The sequence below is a fragment of the Anopheles coluzzii genome, chromosome 2, assembly GCF_943734685.1.
Source record: "Anopheles coluzzii chromosome 2, AcolN3, whole genome shotgun sequence".
NCBI classification, from domain to species: Eukaryota; Metazoa; Arthropoda; class Insecta; order Diptera; family Culicidae; genus Anopheles; species Anopheles coluzzii.
The window spans coordinates 26,316,218-26,337,305 of record NC_064670.1 but is presented as its reverse complement, the minus strand read 5'-3'; the positions used below and the strand labels follow the sequence as shown (position 1 = coordinate 26,337,305).

The following is a 21,088-nucleotide window of genomic DNA, read 5'->3' as shown; positions in this document are numbered from 1 at the left end:
TGGAGTGAGAGGGAGAGAGCGAGAGAGAGAGAGCGAGAGAGAGAGAGAGACAGAGAGAGAGAGAGAGAGAGAGAGAGAGAGAGAGAGAGAGAACAATAGCAACAACTGACTTATTTATTTTATCACTTTCACTCCGATTAAGCTCAACCAATCATATACATAGACACGCACATTTCCAAACATTTCCGTACACACATTCACGCACTCAAAAATGCTTCCTAAGTGTAATTCCTAAAAGTAAACATTCTAACTGCATCACACACAGACCCACACACATACACACAATTTGTTAGAAGTATCACAATCATACGCACACACAAACACATCCATGAATTTTAAGGATAGGGAAGAAATGATCGAACGGGACCCCAACCACCAACGAACCTCAAGCAATGGAGGTTTCTCTCTAACGATATCTCTAAAGGTCGGAGCAGATCGGATAAGATTTGGGGAGGGATGGTGGTTTTTGCTTAGGTACACGGTGGGACACATTTTGATTTGCTTCAATTGTTCTCTTTCTCTCGTTCTCTCTCTCTCTCTCTTCCTCTCTCTTTCTCTCTTTTTCTCTCTTTCTCTCTTTTTCTCTCTTTCTCTCTTTTACTCTCTTTCTCTCCCTTTTTTCTCACTTTCTCTCTTTCTCCCTCTCTCTCTCTCTCTCTCTCTCCTGCCACTCACGGATATGCTTCTTCACTGAACCGAGAGCTAATTCGATCGAAAATGCACACAAATAGGAGATCACACACACACACACACACACGCACACGCATCCGACACATACATTCTAATACCTTAAAACAGCGATTTCGATGGCAGGGAGGGGGAAGAAGGGCGTACAACATGGCTGCGCTGACGGATCGGATAAACTCTCAGTAGGCGTATGACAAATCCTCCATCACTATAGTATCGCGCCATTGTGTGTGTGTGTGTGTGTGTGTGTGTGTGTGTGTGTGTGTGTGTTTCTGTTCCAAAGCCCAAACTACTAAACCTGCGTCACACTCCGCTCCGGAGGAGAGTTAGATCATGATTTCCCCCAGCTGTAGCACTGTTGTTTTCTTGTGCTTTTTTTTTGAGGGGTTGTGTACTAAATACTTTGCTTTACTCTTTTGGTTTTGCCTATTTTGTTTGTCTATGTATGTCGTCTTCATTCTCTCTCTCTCTCTCTCTCTCTCGCACTCTCCTTCTTCTTGTGTGTGTATGTAACTGTATTAAATTGGGGACTGTGTGTGTCTCTCTCTCTCTCTTTTGCCGCTCGCTTCTGCTTTTACAAATTTCTTAATTTATTTTCTCACTTTTACTTTTTTCCTTATATTTATTTGTATATATCTATATGTATATGTATATATCTATGTATATATGTTTTTGTTTGTTCTGTTTTTGCAATATATTTGCTCGCCCCATTCCCAATTGTATTTGCGTTACGTTTACACACATACTCACACAAATCGTCTCTACTGCTGCTTTTGGGTGTATGTGTTTGTTTTGTTTATGTGTTTATATGTTTTTGTTGCTTCATCTAATTGTGTGTGTGTTTTTCGCAGTGCTTGGTGGTTTTTCATTAGATGCTTGCGTGTGTATGTTCAACTTTCCCAATCACACAACGCTTACAGCTTACACTCTTTCGTAAACAATCGAAACAAACTTTTTTCCCCCTCCATTTTACAATACGATCCATTTAATTGTTTGTTTTTTTTTTTTGTTGTTTGCATCTATATTTTCATATTTTGTTCGGTTTTCACCGCCTAGCAAGCTTCGAGTTCAGTTGTTTTGCTAGATTTGTTCTTTATACTATTGTTGTTTGGTTTTGTTCTTTCCATATTTTGCTTCTTTATTGTTGTATGGTTGTTTCAATTTCCCCCATTGTGTTTGTTTTCCCCGTTTTGTTTTGGTATATGCTCAATTACACAATGTTTAACGCCTTGTTTGAGGTGTTGTGTGTTTTGCAGTTTTTTTTTTGTTTCTTTCTCTATTTAATGTGGGTTTTCTTACATTTTCTGTTTCCGATCATTACAGCAGTTACACGATTCGATTTTAGAATTGTTGTGTGTGTGTGCGTGTGTGTGTGTGTGTGTGTGTGTGTGTGTGTGTGTGGGTGTGGGTGTGTGTTTCTCTTGTTTCTTTCTCGGTTGCATTGGCCACACCGACCGGTCTCGGTCTCGGGACAGTTATGGCATTGTTGCGGAATATTTTGGAGTGTTTTAATCTACCTAATATGTAACTTACTTACACGGATCCCCTCTCCATCTGCCACGTTCTCTCAATGCCAATTGAATTCTGTGTTTATGGTTTCCTCCGAGCTTCACTGCCATCTACAGCAGTGGCTATGTGTGGTTTTCCTTCTTTTTCTTCTTTTTTTTTGTTTGTTTAAAACACATACACCAACATTAATTCTACAATCCTTTGTTACACTGCAGTGAGAGAGAGAGAGAGCGGGTGCGTTCCTTTCGGGATCGAGCTGTTTGAATGAAAAGGATACACAATGTTACAGAAATCTAACATGTGAAATCTTCAATTGTCCATACTGATCATCACCGAATCGATAACGAAACGTGTGGCTGAGTTCAAGCGAAGGTTTATTTTGTACAGCACTTCACTCTGTTTAAGAAAAAAAGGAGAAAAAAAAACAAAAAAACACAACGAGCATAATGAAGGCGTTAAGTGTCGTTCGCATTTCCGTCGCGCGGGGAGCTATATTTTGTTTTTGTTGCCAAAAAATGCTACAATATTTCACTAAATACCCAACACGACTCAAGCACGCAGTGCACAACTGCGTACGGATGATGCCGTACAATGCTATTTGCTCTGAGTGTATGTTGTTCTATTTTATCCAGTAAAGCATACACTACACGCTCGCTCCATCTAGTGTTTTCCCGCGCTCCATCGAGCCCTCCCTATCTGTTGATGTCCTCAGGTGCTTTACATTGATGCTCCTAGTTTATGTGTGTGTGAGTGTTGGTTTGTTTGCTTTATAAATCTCCTATCGTATGTGTGTTTCTTTTTAATATTATCAGACGGATTTTTTTGCATCTTTTATTTTACTTATAACATTTGCCCAGTTTGCCTATCTCAAGTGCTTGAGGGTTTGGTTTGTGATTCATTCTCATGACTCGTGTGTGCTCGCCCGGCGTTCATGAGTACGGCTTTTTTCCCCTCGCTATCACTTGCATCAGTAAGAAAGGACTGAACAAAAACAAATATGTGGAAGTGTGTGCGTGTATGTATGTATGTGTGTGTGTCTGTAAAAAGCAAGACAGAAACGATTCCTTCCCAACATGCTATAGTACATACAGATCTATTACTTGTTCGGACATCTCTCTTCTGTCCCGATGTCTAACGCCCACCGGCACACACACACTCACTCACCCGTATAACAAAGCTCAAAGCGCAGTTCTTCTTCTTCTTCTCTTCTATTTGCAACTGCAGTGAGAGCTAGTACGATTACATTGTGTTTGTATTGTTTTGTATGCGCTTTATCTATGCTTGGGCGCGCTCCTTCTCTTTCTCTCTCTCTCTCTCTCTCTCTCTCTCTCTCTCTCTCACTTTCCGACAACTCCCAACACCCTGACGCCGCTGTACTACACACATGCGACAATCACAATAAAACCGTACCACGAAACGACGAAACACGTTTAACCGATAGTAACAACTAAATACAAACATATTGCGCCCTATTGTGTGCCACGGGCGAAGCAGCCCATCCCTACATACTTTGTTTGGTTTTCTTTTTGTTTTGTTCTTGTTGCGGTTGTTTGTTTGTTTACACATTTGATTGACACAATTGTAACCAAAACGCAAAGGACATTCTATACGCTATTTATGCTTGCGCGCGCGCGTGTGTGTGTGTGAAGTATATGACGCCTTACTAATGTATGTTACACTTGTTTTCATTTGGGGTTAAAGTTAAAAAAAGAGATATGCCACAAGTTTGTTTAGTTTTGCATTATGGTTTGTTTTGTTTGGAAGAAAGGTTAACGCTGAGATAAAGCAAATGAATCCGTTTTTGTTCTCCTTCTATCCCTGCGCTCATCATCACCATCCTGTCTGTGTAAAAACAGCCTGTCTCCTTAGCCACACACACACACATACACACCGTCGGGGTCGTGGGGGTCGTTCCAAGCTATATGCAACAAAGCCTTTGGTTTTGCTCGCCAACTGCTTGTTCTCCCACCACCTCGCGCTTGTCTACAATAAACATTCTCTCACTAGTCAACATCAATCCATTACACATTAAGATTACTATAAATAAGTTGTGCTATGTTTTTTGTTTGTTTAAAAGAAGAAGAAAAACCGAATACTGCACGTTTTACAGCAAACACTTTGCAACCTGATTTGCACAGTTATAACACGTATATCCTTTCTCTAGTGTACTAACAATTAGCTAACCTATGGCAAGGGTCATTCCAGCACGAACCCACAAACCCCACTCCCTAACACCACCTCCACCTCCACGCACCACGCGCCTCCGTCCCGCAGGTTTCAACAGAAAAAATGAAGGAGTATAACGTTAACTAAGAGATTGGCTCCTTTCTTTATTGTTTTGCTTCGATCGAATGAACGCACAACCCCACTCAGTGCCGCAAGCGCATGGACATGTGATGTGAGTGAGTTTTCATTTTTGTTTAAGTTCTGATTTGGGAACATTAGTTTCCTCGTGCGTTCGAGATACAAATTAAAGCACAGTTGCAATTATCGGGCACCACCGCGATGGAGACGCGATGGGTTTTGCCTTGCTGGCAGCCGCCTTCCGGTTATCTTTGGTAGCAGTATGTTACACACTAATAAAAACCACGAGTAGTAACGATAAAAACCATCTAGAACGAGTAATTGATTGACGCACCAACACGATGCCCTAGCAGAGTAACGACTTACGGAATAAACGCAGTTTAAATAAGGATTTTGTCTATAGCACTTGCGGGGATGATTTTTGCTTACGTAGCACGGGCTAATAATGACTAGCATTTGAATAGCGGTGCGTCTATACACACCCGCCAACCCATAGCAAACTAAATATCGCTTCATAATACGCACACACACGGCTGGTGTGAACCCCTGCTGTAAGGATAGAGTAAATGCGAATCTCAGGCGGAAATTTTCAAAACCCCAAAACGTAGTGCATTAACGTTAACAACAAATTAGGGGCTAACAAAAACCAACTGGTGCAAACAAAAGCACGTTGCGCGCTAACATAACAACAAAACAAACGGTTACATTTGCTGCTAGACTGGAACACAAAAAAACACCTACCAATAATGCGCCCAATCGCTCTAGCGATAGCACGTAGTGTACCAATTCCAATGAGATTGCATTACGTAGTGGCACTGGTGTACTGGCTGCAGTCGCAGTACCATAAAACTCAGAGACAGAGATTGTATAAGCATTATCGTACAATAATAACAACAAAACAAAACGATAGAATTAACATCAAGCTTAACTGTTGGTATCGATCGCTAACGAAACGCTTGCTAATGCTGGTTAGGGAAGTAAAACATTTTCACCATGCTCTGTGCTGTTTAGAATCCACACACAGCATGGCTGTCTGACCGCGTGGCAACACATAACACACATGTCCCGAAAAGGTTCCGTTTAGAACGTTCCTCCCGCTGCCGCGTTTCGTGCGCTGTCTCTTCCCCCTTTTGCACATTTCACATTTGCACTGCCGAATGCGATGCCACCGTAAATTCACTAACACATCAACCTAACCACAACGGGAAGATGTTAATAATAATACTAATTTAAAACACGTATAGAATGATATATCATATCTGACCTGTCCTGGCTAACACTCCACCGACCCTTACACATCACTTACATATTCTTGGTTCGCTAACAATCTTAAACGTTAAATCCTCCACTCCACACGACGGATGATAGTAACCACTGCCGAGGTACACGCGTTTTGCTTCTTTCAAGAATCTGCATCTCCATTCCTCTATCTTTCTCTCTCTATATCTCTATCTCGCTCTTGCTCTCTATGTTCCTTTCATTTTGGACGTATTTTCCCTGTGCCTGATGATGCACCATCACCATCCAAACTCCCGGGGTGGATGTTTCAGTGTTGTTTTGCACCTAAAAACCCAGAACTGCAGCGTGAACAACGAAAGGTAAATCTTCTTAACTATACACGGAAGATGCGCTAATGGTGCGAATATGTGTGTGTGTGTGTGTGTGTGCACATCACCACATATATCCAAAGCAAACCGTTTTGTCTCCCATTTTGCCGACACGATAACAACCAACTAACGGAGAGGCACTGCCGTTGGTGTGGATCGATGGACCTGCAGAAACAAACCGACGTGCGTGTAATGCGTGTGTGCTGGCTGGGGCGGTCAGTCAAAAACCTCATGCAGCGGCCCAATGCAAGGGGGGATGCGACGAGCCAGGTGGTGGTGCGTTCTGCGATGCTGTGTGTAGTAGTAGTAACAGTAGTAGTAGTAGTAGTAGTAGTAGTAGTAGTTTCCAGTACTGCTTTCCATTTGCTCGTTTCCGTACACGCACGCACGCACGCGCGCACACACAACACATACGCTTTCCAAAGATAAACACATACGACAGAGATCGTTCCAACGAGCGGGCCAGCGCCGCCACTACCTTAGCAAACGATTTTCCTTTCCGGCCCAAACTCCGGATTGGTGAAGGAAAAGCCGGCAAACTCGTCCTGATTGATGCACCGGATGATATCGTTCGGTACCGGCGTCAGCACGGGATCCTCCTTGGTGAACTCGGTGTCGAAGTTGAGTGCATCGCGCGCACTTCGCTGTAAGGGTGTGAAAAAAGGACGAGAGAAAAAAACGAAAACTGTTACTGATGTTCTAACAGAATCCAACGGAGGGTAAGCTTTCGGTACCACTCGTGGCCGGAATGGTGGTCGAACTTTGCGCTGCTCCAGCGCCTCCCAGTCCATATCCTTGAAGAAGGGATGGCTGCGGATCTGGTTTTCCCCATCGGTGCAGCCTAACCGCTTGGCCGCATTTTTGGTCATAAATCCTGTAGGCCGTGCAGGACGGGAAAGTAAAAGAATACACACACAAGATATGAGCAATATACACTAGTGATGGGTAAAATGAAGTTTTCGTCGGAATCGATTTCAGCTAGATCGGAAGTTTGCTGGAATCGATTCCGTATATTAGGACCGGGTTCAGTTTCTAGAATTAATTCCGGAATCGGCTCCCGATTTCAAGCCGACTCCGGAATAGGAGTCGGTTCTGGAATTGGAATCAGATCCGGAATTGGTTCGGTTGGAATCGGCTCCTAAATTAGTTCCGAAATCGGCTCTTGAATCAAAATCGGTTCTGAAAACAGTTCCGGAGTCAGAACCGGCTCCGGAGTCAGAACCGGTTTCGGAGTCAAAACCGGTTCCGGAATCGGAATTGGCTCCGAAATCGGAATTGACTCCGAAATCGGAATCGGATCCGGAATCGGAATTGGCTCCGAATTGGAGTCGGTTCCGGAATCAGAATCCTGTTCCAGAATCGGAATCAACCTAAGAATCGCTTTTTGCTTCGGTAATGGAATCAGAATTGACACCAGAATTGGAATTAGCTCCGGAATGAGAATCAGTTCTTGGATTGAAATAAGAAGTTTCAGAAGCGAAATCAGTCAATCGGATCCGGTGTCGACTTCGGAATCGTCTCCAGAGTCAATTCCGGAATCGTGTCCGGAATCGGAATCAATTCCAGTATCGGAATCGGCTCCGCAATTCAGTCCGAACACGGAATTGGAATCGGGTAGGTCCGATTCCGAACTCCCACAACTAATATGAACGCTTCCAGTTACATTTCCCATGGTTTCCTCTTTCAGCGAAACCTACCTTTCAGAATCGAGACTGCCTCGCGGGAAAGCCACACCGGGTACAGCACGTCATCGCGCAGGATCGCCTCGAACAGGTCGTCCTCGTTGTCCGCCTCGAACGGGGGCTGGCCGGCCATCATTTCGTACATCAGCACACCGAGCGCCCACCAGTCGACCGACGGGCCGTAATCGAGCTCCTGCAGTATCTCGGGCGCGATGTAGTCGGGCGTGCCGCAGAACGTCGACGTGAGGTTGTCCCCGGTGATGCCCTCCTGCAAAAGCGGGGGGTGTTGTTGCGTGTTATAAAAAAATGGCGTATTAGTAAGCGTCCCCGTACCCGTGCAGCCCGCCACCCGCCCGATACCCACCTTGCACATGCCAAAGTCGGCCAGCTTGCAGTGGCCCTCCGCGTCGAGCAGTATGTTGTCCAGCTTCAGATCGCGATAGATGACGCCGTTCCGGTGCAGGAACTGCAGCGCGAGCGTGACCTCCGCCGCGTAGAAGGCGGCCCGCGGCTCGTCGAACTTGCGGGCCCGCTGGATCTGGAACATCAGATCGCCCCCGTTCACGTACTCCATCACGAAGAACAGCCGGTCGGGCGTCTGGAAGCACGAGTGCAGCGCGGTCAGGAACGGATGTTTGGCGGCCAGCGCCAGTATGCGTTTCTCCGTCATCGTGCAGTCCACGTCGTCGTCCTGCAGGATCACGTCCTTCTTCAGCACCTTGATCGCGTACACCTCGTCCGTGCCCTTCTTCTCCGCCAGCATCACCTTGCCGAACGAGCCCTTGCCCAGCACCTTGATGAAGTTGAAGTCGTTCAGGAACACCTTGCCCGGCATCGGCCGCGCATTGCCGTCGTCGTCGGTGCCGAGGTTCACCAGCATGCCCATGGTCGGCCCGCCCGCCTTGGAGGAGTGGCCGGCTCCGCCCCGGCCACCACCGCCGCCGCCGCCACCGCCGTGGGCACCCAGCTCGCCCTCCGCACCGCTCTTGGTCGAGAGCGTGTCCAGCGAGCTCGTATCGTCCGAGCGCTCCGACATCGATAGGTTATCACTAGTCGTTTGGTTAGAGTACTGGTTGAAGATGGAGTAGGAAGGATGGAGCATTAGCAGGGAATGTTGCATCTTAATGCACCGAACCTCGCCTACCTTAGATCTACGGGGTGGTGTTTTATCCATGGTGATACCCATCTCGTTCAGCAGCTCCGCCAGCTGCTTGGTGTTGATGCCGCAGTTGTTCGCCACGTTACCCTCGCAGCGCCGGTGGATGTTCATGCTGCACACCTCGCACTTCAGCCCCTGCCTGATGATGCCGTACAGCAGCGACCCGCAGTGATCACAGAACGTCAGCCGCTTGAACGAGTGCACTGAAAACCTATGTGGCATATTTACATTGAACCGCTGGGCTGCCTCCGTTGGTGTCGGTTTGGTTTGCTAAACGAACGACAGAGACAGAATCATGTGTTAATATGATTTTTTTCCCAAACGCTAAACGGCATTGTTCAAACTTCACCTTTACCTCATCCTTTTTCTTTGGACATTTGGTTACGACCGAACTATGGCACCGCTTGTGGACGACGCACGTGCACACTGAAATGGAGCGGTAAAGGTTAGTAGTGTTGCGGGTGTGGCACCAGATCGTGTTGATCGAACGATCGTACGCTACCGGCAAGCTACCGGCAAACGGATACTATCCGCATTTCGAGCGGATGATCGCTGCAGCATAGAAAGAGAGACTGTTGGACAGTTGGCAGAAGGCGAAGAACAGCAACAGAACGGTAGAAACAAACAGCGTGCGAACGAAAGGGCGAACAATGCAAACAGAAAACCATCGCGATCACGCGCCTCGCGTGACAGCGCAAATGAGAAAGAGAGAGCTGCAGAGGTAGGATAGTAGTAATAGTAGTAATAGTATGAATTAACGCATAGCAGAGTGCATTGAAGAATAGTCGAATGCCCAAGACCATGGTTTTGACCCGGACAATGCGCGCACGGCTAATAATACAAAAGAAAGAACGAGGACAGAACAAAACCCAAACAGCATGCGAATAAACGGATGTTAAAACGTCAAAAGTGTGCTATCGGAAAAGGAAAACAACAACAGAGAAAAAAGTCCGATCGGAATGCTCAAGGATGCTGGTGTTAAAGGTGAACAGACGAAGAAATGAAAACAAACGAAGGCAAAAGTGTGTTTCATTTATGAAAGAAAAAAAAGAAATTAATGTGTGAGTGCTACTAACAAAAGGAAACATTAGTGCAGAAAGGCAGTATTTGCCATAAAGCAAAAAAAATGGCAAAGAACAGCAAGAAAGGAAGATAAAACATGATAAAACATTTGCAAAGTGAACCTTAAGCGACCAAATAAACGATTTGTTAGACAGCAAACAGCAAAACCAAACCCAAACACAGCAAAATACGTATACGAAAGTGAAAGAGGAGAGACAGTAATTGAAAACGAAACAAAAATAAAAGCACACATCCCAACCATCTCTCTTTCTTGTCGCTTTTGTTGTGTGTGTTTTTTTAAATTCCAGCTTTCTGTTCGCTTCCTCCGAAAGCGACGGCGAAACGGCTGGAGTGGAATGCGCATCTTCTTACCTTGACACTGATAGCCCTGTTTGCCTAATCCCCTGTACGAGAGTATCCGGAAAAAGAGAGAGAAAGAGAGAAGAAAATGTGCGACACACAAAACGGGGTTACAACTTTTCTGCACGAGGTTCGAGAGACGGAAGAGCTTCGTCGCTGAATGTGTTGGAACAATTGGTACTTGGGCATGCCCGTATTACGGGGGTCGATAGGGCAAAATTGCCGAAATAAAAATGACAACGTGACAGACAGAGGTGGCACAATGTGTTAGAAAGTTTGAATTTTGGTTTAATAAACAAAACAAAACTCATACCGCAACCAAGGCAGACAACACGGTTAGTATAAATGAAGTGGTTGAACGAAAAAAAAAAAAAAAAACGAAACCAGTATTAATCATTTAGATAACAGATTGTTATCCTTCTAAAAGCTTTCCTGTTAGTAGTGTTCCCACCCTTAAAAGTGTCCTTCATTATGGAAGTTAGTATTTGCAGGTATTAATCCTTACATTAAAAAAACACGTTAAAACACGCTAGTTGACAGTCCCTGGGTTATGCCGTGTTTAGTTGTGATTTGTGAAAAGTAGTTAAACGCAAACCACAATAATCAACACCTCCCATTCTCTACCGAAACCGTAAAACAAGGCGAACGAAATAAATATGAAAAACCAAAAACCGAAACCCCAAAACCGAATTTGCAAAACAAAGCCCATCACCAGTGTAGATACATTACCATATGAATTCGCGACAGTGGGAACAGAATGTCGGTTGGCGCAGGAATGTGGCCATAAACTTGTGACCATTAACCTAGAAATAGATGGGAGGGAGAGAAAAAAACAACACGATCAGTTACCGATCCCTTTAAGGTGGAACCCGTTTTTATTGGGGATTGGGAAATGTTTGGGTAAAAAAAACCTCCGCACCACCAGGAAATAACAACTCGATCATCGCAACATCGCAACACAGAACGGAAACAAACGCTGCTGTTTGTGTTTTGCTGCACACTCGGGGGACGATAGTAGCTGCAACAGTGTGTATTGGTATCGTTTTTGTTGATGCTGTTGCTTGCTGCTTTGGAAATTTCTATCCATGGTTTGCTCGCCATCAATCAAGGCAGCTTAAAAACAAACTCCACACAACCAGACACACACACACACACATCAATGGTGAATCATTTTGATGCGGATACAGGCTTATTTTAGATGACCCAATTGCTTGCAAAACCGAGCAAGCGAGAGGCAAAACAAATGCAAAAAAAAAAAAACAAGGAAATGGGAACAACACGACGGCAGAGTAAATGAGAATTCCTTCTCGATTACACATAGAAAATACACACACACACACACATATACAAACTCAGAGAAACAGTGCGTCGTTTGCTTTCCATCGATCATGGCTGAGCCGTGCACAGGTAGAGCCGGCTATGAAGTGGGCGGAAGATCAGATGTTTCCTCCTTCATCATCATCATCATCATCATCATCATCATCATCATCATCATCATCATCATCATCATCCAACCAGTCCGTCATTTGCCCGCATTACATATCGTTTACTATTTGCAAAAATAGTATCAATCATGTGTCGTCACTGTCCAAAGCGCAGCTCCAGAAACGACATTTATGTCAGCAGTATTTCCCGTACAAACATTGTATGCTATTTGGGCCCGAGTAGGGAACCGTTTCACAGTTGCAAAATGATGAAAATGATTAAATTAGACAAAGTTCCTTTGGCGCATGGAGACGCATGGTGCTTCATGCAGAACACGATGGAGGCGCATTATCGTTGGCTGTGTGGGTAAAAATCCTTCCTTACAGATGATACATTTGTGGCCTACCTCCAAGCTCGGTGATGATTTATCCTTCAACTTGTTGCATCAAAGCCACACAAACACACACATACACAATTTACCGCGCTTATCTGTTGAACTATTCTTGCACGAGCGCACCTTGTTCAATCAATTCCAAAATAACCTTGCCCAAGTCCCAGCGAGCGAACCACACTGCACACTGTCGTCGTTATATTCTGCGGCCGACTGAAAACAATAGTCCTACGTCGTGTCATCCTCTGGCCGTTCAGTTTCAGAAGCGCATTAATCAATTCAATTCGAAGCGCAAACCCACACAGCGCAAAACGCGGGATATGATGCTTGTTCCGACCCATCATCACTGCCATCCATGATGGTACCGACCGGCCGACGGTGGGTGATAGTAGCATACACGCCACACCCTCCCCTTTTCAATTTGTGGCAGAGCGCATCACACACACACACACACACACACACACACTCTTCTGCTCAGAAAACGTTGAGTTTGTCCCCTCATGCCAGCCGTTTCAAATAGCATTGATTACATGTTTTTGTTGCTACTGCTACATTGGTTTGTGTAGGTGCTACTACTTAGTTACAATGACAGCAGCAACCACCATTCTCAACAGGCAACACAGGCTACTAGACGACGTCATTCGTTCCCATCAAATGAACAAAAGCAAAGGGCATTGCCCAACCCCACATTGAATGGCGCGGAGGGGCAAAACTGCCCGCCAGGGTAGGTGCGGACAGACCACAGGAAGGGACAGGATGTTCCCACCGAACTGACCTGATGAACACGCCTTCTCATTGCACCGCGGCGGCGATTTAAAAATGGCTGATCCTTGACGACTGCTCGGCGGCACGAGTTCTGCGAGGCTACATTGTTGGCGTCCTGCGTCCATCGGAGATCGATCTTCACGTGCAGCCGGCCCTGCGGTTCGAGATCGACCTGGGAATTTCGGAGAGTAAGTGAAAGATAAATTGTTAATAAAGCTGAACAGATCGAGACGGTTGTTTTGTTTTTTTTTGTGTTTCCTTACCCAAAAATCCTGCTGCTCCGACTCGTTGCGGGTGACCAGATCATCGAACGCTATTGTCGTGTTGGCCACGAACACGTCCGTGATCGGCCCTTCGTGGAAGATTGTCATCCCGAGCACGTTCGCGTTCTCCACCTCGTGTATGAAGCTCTCGTTCCACACCGGATCGAAGGTACGTGGCTTTGTGGTGGACCGATCTGGGGGGGAGGGCACAAAAAATGACATAAAAATACAATTAGTTTCCACGTTTCTACTACAGCTGACTGATACGATCCGGGCAATATGACCAACAAAGTGTTATTCAGTATGAAGGTTGCAATTGCAGAACCACTCTCCAACCATTACTCACGATCCTTAATTGAGCCAAAAGTTGTCCCCACAGCGTGCTAATTAACGCAGCCCAAAATAAATCACTCACATTTAACGAGTTCCGTGGAACGGGAATACAAACCCCCTCCATAAACACACACAAGGGTAGTGCAAGCTGGGGCCGCGCATAGCTAAGCGCGTGAGACGTAAAAATCACGTGTCATTCACGCCGGGGTAAAGTGGAACCTCCCAATAACCCGTTCGTCACTGAAAGCGTAACATCAAAGTGTTTCGTCTTTCGGTAAAGTGCAATTTTCCACGAAACCCGGGCACGCCACTCAGTGTGGATGGATGAGGGAAAAGCGTGGGAGAGATAGGAAAGAGTAAGAGTGTGTGTGTGTGTGAGAGAGAGAGAGAGAGAGAGAGAGAGAGAGAGAGAGAGAGAGAAAGAGAGCGAATGCATCCTCCATAAAGACTGTTGCGCGCGGGATGTGGATGGTTTACATCTAATTACGCGCCCTGCCAAGATGATTCACTTAAAATTAGCACACAGAGGGAGAGAGGGAGAGAGGGGGAGAGAGGGACAGTGGAAGGAAGCTGCTAGTGTGCATGGGTGTGTTGGGTGGATTGTCGTCCAGGTCCAATCACAGCACACTGTCACAACACAGTGTTGGCAAAGAGGAACGAAGTATGATCATGTGATCATCAACCCACTTCTGTTTTACTCATGATGGATTATAACAGCATCAAGTCTGTTAGAATGACTGCAACTTTTTGATGATCGCAACACACGAAGCATTACAAGTTTTTTCAAATCATTTTCGAATGTAAACATTGCCTTTTCCGGCGTGCAAAATGTGTTTCCACATCACTGAGATATTTCATTTCCATCATAATAACTTTTAATTTCTTCAGTATGATTTTCAACACTTCAAAGGTCTGATGCCATCGTTTTTAACCGAGGTTTGAAGCCGGATCTCATCACCCGTTGACCGTTCAAGTGTTGAAAATCATGATGAAGAAATTTAAATTTATTACTAGGTTTTCCATGTCACTTTCGAATGTGCACATAATTATTCACCGCATACAAGATGTTTTTCAACAGCTGTCAAATAGTGTATTTGCTTTATGATCAAATTTCAGTTTTTACACATGGTTATCAACACATCACAAAGAACTGTCAAACTCAATCCAGCTTGAGGAGATGGGTTGAAAATCATGCTGAAGAAATTTCTAAATCATGATGATGGAAATGAAATATCATATTGATGTGGATTACTATCTTGCACGCGGTGCATAACAACGATTACATTCGAAACTGACCTAGAAACCCTGTATTAGAAGGTTTTCTAAGCCAATTTCCAATGTGCACATAATTATTCACCGCCTCCAAGATGTTTTTCAACAGCTGTCAAGTGTTGCAAATGTATCACAGTAAAATTTTAATTCTTCCACATGATTTTCAACACATAACAAAATAACAAAAAACTGTAAAACTCATTCCAGCATAAGACGTGTTGAAAATCATGTGGAAGAATTGAAATTTTATTGTGATGCATTTGCAACATTTGACATCTGTTGAAAAACATCTCGCAAGCAATGAGAAATGTCGTTGACATTGTAAATTGATTCGGAAAACCCTGTATGATGATAATGAAACATGCGAGTGATGTGGTAGAACTTCTTTCAGGCGGTAAATCCCAATGTTTACATTAAAAAGTAGCTTGAAAAACTGTGGAATACTGCATGTGTGTGTTTTTAATTTCCACAAAAGGCGTAGTAGTTCTTAAAATTGCCATCACGCCCTCGTATCAATTCAACATGGACCATTGTCAACACAAAACGATTTGCGAAGGTGATGATCATCTTCAGGCAGATCTCACACACTAAGGCGCTAGGTGATGTTTCGATCCAGCGCTTCCACCTTGCTCCCATCCCGTGTTGTCCTCGTATCTGAGCGACACGTTACGGATCGAAAAAAGGAAAAACAAAAACACGGAACCTTCCTCGCGCTTCGTGCTTACACCACCGCTGCAATGCTTTCTTCTGGCTGCTTTCATTGACCTACTTTACATAATAAATCGGCTTTAATTGAGCTCATCATTGGCCTACGGGTGATGGTTTTTGTGTGTGTGTTTTTGAAATAATAATAAAAACAGCACAACAACATCAAAACTGCATGTTCTCCCTCTGCCCATCGTTGTTGTCCATCGCGCACTCGTGTGTGTGCATGGCATTGCGACAAAATATATTGTTGTGAAATGTTTTGGAACCCCCCCGCACAGCACACAAAGACCTTGGAAGTGTGTTCTAGGTTATTCGGGGTTTATACATTGGTGCTAGCGGGGCCACTTTTTACAAACAGCGATGTTTGCGCGAGGGTTTAATACTGGTTCCCTGGACAGTAATATAAGATATCGCAGCACCGTTATCGTAGTGCCGTATGTTTATATCTCTCTCTATTCTCGTCCCCCACCCGCACTCACCCATGTCGTTGGTTTGGAGTGTAACTGTGTGTGTGTGGTTTTTTATAGTCACTGCTGTAACAGCATCATCATCATGCAAGGGCAGGCAAATCGTTGATAAGATAATGAGATGCGATCTGTTGGCGGTTGAAGGACAGTGGCAGACCAGTTCCGTCGCGAAATAGCGAACGTTCCGTGGCAATGGGGTGGAATGGTGCTATCAAAATTTATTTACAAAAATTCTTTGGAATTCATTACAAACATTTAAAAAAAAAACGTCAGAAGCTGCTGTCAACACCTACTACTGCTGACACACTATCGAGTAAATAGTAAATACGCGCGTAAAATCAATTGTGCTCGCACAGCCATTAGCCAGTCCGTTGTTTAGACCCTTCGCACAGGCTTAGTTGTAACGGTACATTAGCAGTACTGTTGAGTCATTACTCCGCTGGCTCGAGCGGTACGATCCACTACAGCGATCGACCCCCCATCCACCCCACCAGTTGCTTGCAGTCCGATCGATTGGCAAATCCATTAGCATCGGCTGTAGGCTTGCGTTCGCACGGTTGCACTCTGCCGATAAATGATTATGCAGTTCATAATCGAACGTAGCGGAGTTAGAGCGAGAGAAAGAAAGGGCTATTTGTTTGTGGTGCGCGAGGTCGATCTTTGTTTAGGTGTGTAGCTCAGGTGTGTTTCCTAATTGCGAAGGCATTTGCAGTGAACACCTTGGCAGTGGAGCAAGCGGTGGCAGCAAATAACACTTGCAGGGAAAAAGAACAGCAACACATTGGTATCGATCGAAGCACGATATGGCTCTACTCTTACTATATCAAACCGCATAAAGTATTAGAAAGCAACAAAGATCGGCTAGAGCGATCCGTATTGGCCCCGTAACGATTTCCCAAAACCCATCATCTTCATCAAAACCCGTACTTCTCCCCCTGCCCCTGCAGAACGTTGTTGGTGATCGTTCTGGAAAGCATAACTGCTTGGCTTGCTACCGGCGGCTGCCACATCATACGCAACACACGACCGACCGACCCATTCGAAAAACTATTTTCATCAACCTTTCCCACTTTGTGATAGTGACCTTGGTAAAGGGACGGCGGCACAGAGTGGGTCTAGCGTCTTGCGAAACCACCCTAAAATGTATTCCCTTCCTCCCCCTCGCGAGACGATTGGAACCCCAGAGAGAAGACGCAGGAAAAGCCAGCCGTGCGGGGGGAGGTGTTCGTCGGTATGAAGAAAACTCGAAACGCGCGTATGCATTTCCGCCGAAATGAAAACGAACCCATCCGCCTGAGCAGTGAGCGGGAGGGAGTGGAGGTGAGGGGAGGATGAAGAGTCGATGGGAGGTTCTGTGCACGAGACAGAACACACCGCGCTTAAGCGGTTCGGTAGTGCGCCGGGGGGGGTGTTGCAAAAGGGAACATTGCCGAAACACGAAGAAAACACAACGGCACGGCATAACGACAGAGAGACACACACACACACACGCGAGCTACTGAGGGAAAACTGGGTGCTATGGGGAAGGGCAAGAAGAAGACGAGAAAGATTGAAATTTAAAAAAAACACACACACAACATGGTAAGCGAACGTTTCGAATCAACGCACAGCTTCGTGCGTGTGTGTGTGCTGGTTCAAAGTGCGAAAGATGAAAGGAAGCAAAAAAAACCCACACACACACACACACACACACACACACACACTGTTGGGGGTGGTAGCGGAGGGGCACCATCATTTCGTGTGCGCACAGGAATGCCGAAGGAAGAAGCATCCGTCGCTGAAGGTGGCACACTTGGTGCTCGATTCTTTAAGACGGTGTGCGCGCGCGAGCGAGAGAATCTTCGTGCCCGTAATGTCGGCATCGGCGGTAGCAAAGGTCCGCCATGGGAGAGAACCGGGGAACATTTGGGGGTGGAAAACAGGTGGGTGAGAGAGGGATGGAGGGGTACGATCAAATGTGCCATTGAGCGACGATGAAAAGGGACGAAACATGTTGCAGCGGGTTGTCGAAAGGGAATGGTTTTTAAAAGGTTGTGAAAGATAATTTTCTATAAAATTTCGCTAAAACCACACAATCCGTCCCAGTAAGGATGGGAAATCTTATCAAAACTGGACACACTTTATTTTCCCTCCGCCATGAGGCAAACAACAGTTGCACGCACACCAGCAGCAATCTCTCACGTTTTATCACTCGCTCTTTCGTTTGCTCTCTCGCTCTCACTGAGTGTGACTGTTTTTCCAACAACTCAGAGCTTCGAGGAAAATCGAGAACTGAATGGAACAGCAGAAGAGCAGCTATCGGAATGTTCACATGTTGAGGTATTTAAAATTACAAAAAAGCCCCTCTCTTGTGCGTATATTAGCTATCAAGAGTGTTTTTAATTCACAAACAAACAAAAAACAAAACACTAATTTTCGCACCACACGAGCAAAAAACTCGCCTTGGTGGTAATGTGCATTCTCGCAACACGAAACGCCTAGTCGTTTCGTCACGAAATTCCTCCACCTTCGGGTTGACAACACAAGAAGCTTGACCAAGCGGGATCGCACACACAAACATACACAAACACACATGTACAAGGTGAATCGTGTCTCGCGCGCTTGCTTTTCCTCGCCGTCGGGAAAACCCTGACCTGTCGGAACACCAGAGCAAGAACGTCCTCTTTCTTTCTCTCTCTCTCTCTCTTGTGCTCTTCGAACGCGTTTGCCACCATATTTGCTACGGCCGTGCGGGAAAGCAGCCGTGTGGTTGCTTTCCCATTTTCCGACCAAACTGTACGCGCGCGCGTGTGTGTGTGTGTGTGGGGGAGAGAGTTTTTTGTTGTTGTTGTTGCTACGGTTTCGCTTGCACTCCCCAAGCATTGACTGGCGCTCCAAACGGGGACCGCGGGCAGCCATTTTCATTTCCAATTCCGCGCGCACGGTGCCGCACATTGCTCTCGCAACCGAAATGTCAAACTGGCGCCCTCCCCCCCCCCCCCCCCATCTCGTGCTCTCGTTGGGAAACAGAAATAAATAAATTCAAGAGCGTTTTGTTGTAGGACACCAACCACCCCCTTCTTTCCAACTCATCATCACATGGGTTTAATTATTGCAGCGCGGGGGAAAATTTGCTCGATCGTTCTTTGGACGATAGAAGTGGATTTTTATGCTTTTATTATTAAATGATTGAAAAAACACCCTTTTCGAATTATTTGGCTTTGTAATGAGCAATCTTACAGGGGTTTCAATGATATTATTGACGTGTTCAGCGAGTTGTTGATTCGTTCGGGCATATAATTGACACTTTCAGCGAGATATTGAATTGTTCGGAAGCAGGCGTTGACAAGTTCGGCGATACTATAGAGCTGTCACTTTCGTACCCCTTGGACTGCAGCTTGGATCATTCTCATCAGAAGGTAAACAAACGGTTTTCGTAAAAATATGTTTGTTTTAACTAATTCATGTATTAAACAGCTTGGGGAATGATTATTAGCTACTTTTAGGACTTCTAAGAATAAAAAAATGAACCCTGCGGCACAGTGTGTAAACAAGACAAATGACAGCACTACAGAATCGCTGAACATGTCAACGCCTGCTTCCGAACAATTCAATATCTCGCTGAAAGTGTCAATTATATGCCCGAACGAATCAATAACTCGCTGAACATGTCAATAATATCATTGAAAACCCTGTATTGGAATTTTAACGCATCCCGACTGATTAGCTGAATGGAGCCGTGCCTAAGTACGTGGCCACAGACAACACAGTACGTGCGATCGAATCTCATTCCAGTACGGAGCATTCTACATCCTCGCATCCATTATAATAACACACATTTTACTACTACTTACCTATGAACTTCTCGTCGACATCTATCGACACGTACGGATCGATGAGCTGATCACCGAGCCGGCCAAATGTCATCGTGTGCCGTGTCTGAAAGTCCGTCGGCCGCAGCCCGATCGCCTCGCAGACTTTCAACCGCAGCGTACCCGTAAACATGATGAATGGCCTAGTTTTCTCCCCTCTCTCTCTCTCTCTCTCTGTTTGTCGTCCTGTCGTACCTGCACTCCTTTCTTCTGCGTGTTCTACCTCCTTATCTCTAACACTCGTCTCCCGGTATCCGCGGGGTGGTGCTTCCGGTGACTCTGGAAGGGCGTTCTGGGTGCCGTAGGGGAATTGGGTGTATGGTGCTGCCCTATATGATCACTTCACTTTCCTCTTTAACAACGATGAGTTAAGGGGGATGGTTGGAATGAGCAGCCTGGCGGGGTACGAGAGACAAGTGTGCACGGTTTCTTCTTCCTGCTCGTTTGCAAGTGGAAGGATAATGACCCGTTCGTCGTGTTAAGATTTTTTTTAGACAACGAATGGCCCTTGTTTCCTCCTCTGCTGTCGCTCCTCCGCTACCGCTGTCACTGGGAGTAGATGACGGTGTGTGCGTGCGTATGTGGCCCGATGCTCAGGCGGCACTGGACGGGGGGAAGAAGTTACTGCTGCCTCACACTAATCCTGCCAGCACAACACACATACAAACACACGCGCACACAACAGAGAGAGAAAGAGAGCGACAGAGCACTTGCACTTTGGTGTGAATTCACTCGCTCGGGTTGATGGGAAAAGGGAAAACAGAGATCAACTTTTCCCAATTGCGGCCTTCCCCAATTACACTTCTGCCTGGAAGTAATTAGCAAGTCAGCAGTCACCGTTGCACCGATCTTTCGAGCTAAAAAATAAACACAACACTGCCGACAACACGGCGGGATTCTGCGAAGGGGGAAGAAAAGAAAAACCAACCATTACACATTTTCCTTGCACACATATACACGCACACAAACAAAAACACACGCATGGGAATGGGAGGCTCATTAAATTGCCCCCCCCCCCCCCCCCTTCGCTTTTGGTCAGACTTGACACTGAACACTTTTGGGCATATAGGAACCAGCAAAACCCAGCGACCAAGAGACACACTCACAAACACACACACAACGTCTTCACTTTCACTCCACTGTCTCCAAACCACTTAGCACAATAACGATCCTTGTGGCCGTGACACATCCTCGTATCTTGCACGACCAAAGGGCCAGTCACACACACACACAAGGGAAGGAG

At 45.7% G+C, this 21,088-nt stretch overlaps 1 protein-coding gene across 6 annotated transcripts; it reads right to left on the bottom strand.

Moving 5' to 3' along the window:
• Positions 1 to 1,518: 1,518 nt before the first annotated feature.
• Positions 1,519 to 20,743, bottom strand: LOC120947947 (protein kinase C). Of its 6 annotated transcripts, none has more exons than XM_049611262.1 (11): positions 19,828 to 20,743; positions 13,215 to 13,408; positions 12,962 to 13,123; positions 11,100 to 11,173; positions 10,383 to 10,414; positions 9,298 to 9,374; positions 8,934 to 9,218; positions 8,154 to 8,858; positions 7,805 to 8,057; positions 6,842 to 6,981; positions 1,519 to 6,751 (listed from the first exon to the last, which is right to left on the bottom strand). In XM_049611262.1, the coding sequence occupies exons 1-11, from the start codon at positions 19,976 to 19,978 to the stop codon at positions 6,587 to 6,589; spliced, it is 2,238 nt and encodes a 745-aa protein (XP_049467219.1). In that variant the 5' UTR covers positions 19,979 to 20,743; the 3' UTR covers positions 1,519 to 6,586. The 6 variants fall into 6 exon arrangements, with proteins under 6 accessions (XP_049467219.1, XP_049467220.1, XP_049467218.1 ...); XM_049611263.1 differs by having other exon boundaries at positions 9,304 to 9,374; XM_049611261.1 differs by having other exon boundaries at positions 8,154 to 9,218; positions 9,304 to 9,374.
• Positions 20,744 to 21,088: the final 345 nt, after the last annotated feature.

What these genes read in the sequence shown, in the direction of transcription:
- LOC120947947 (XM_049611260.1), bottom strand. Translation starts at nt 19,978, where the DNA reads ATGTTTACGGGTACGCTGCGGTTGAAAGTCTGCGAGGCGATCGGGCTG. An exon ending in TGAGAAGGCGTGTTCATCAG is followed by an intron (nt 11,174 to 12,961) that starts GTCAGTTCGGTG and finishes ATCTATTTCTAG; the next exon opens with GTTAATGGTCACAAGTTTAT. An exon ending in CACTGTCGCGAATTCATATG is followed by an intron (nt 10,415 to 11,099) that starts GTAATGTATCTA and finishes ACTCTCGTACAG; the next exon opens with GGGATTAGGCAAACAGGGCT.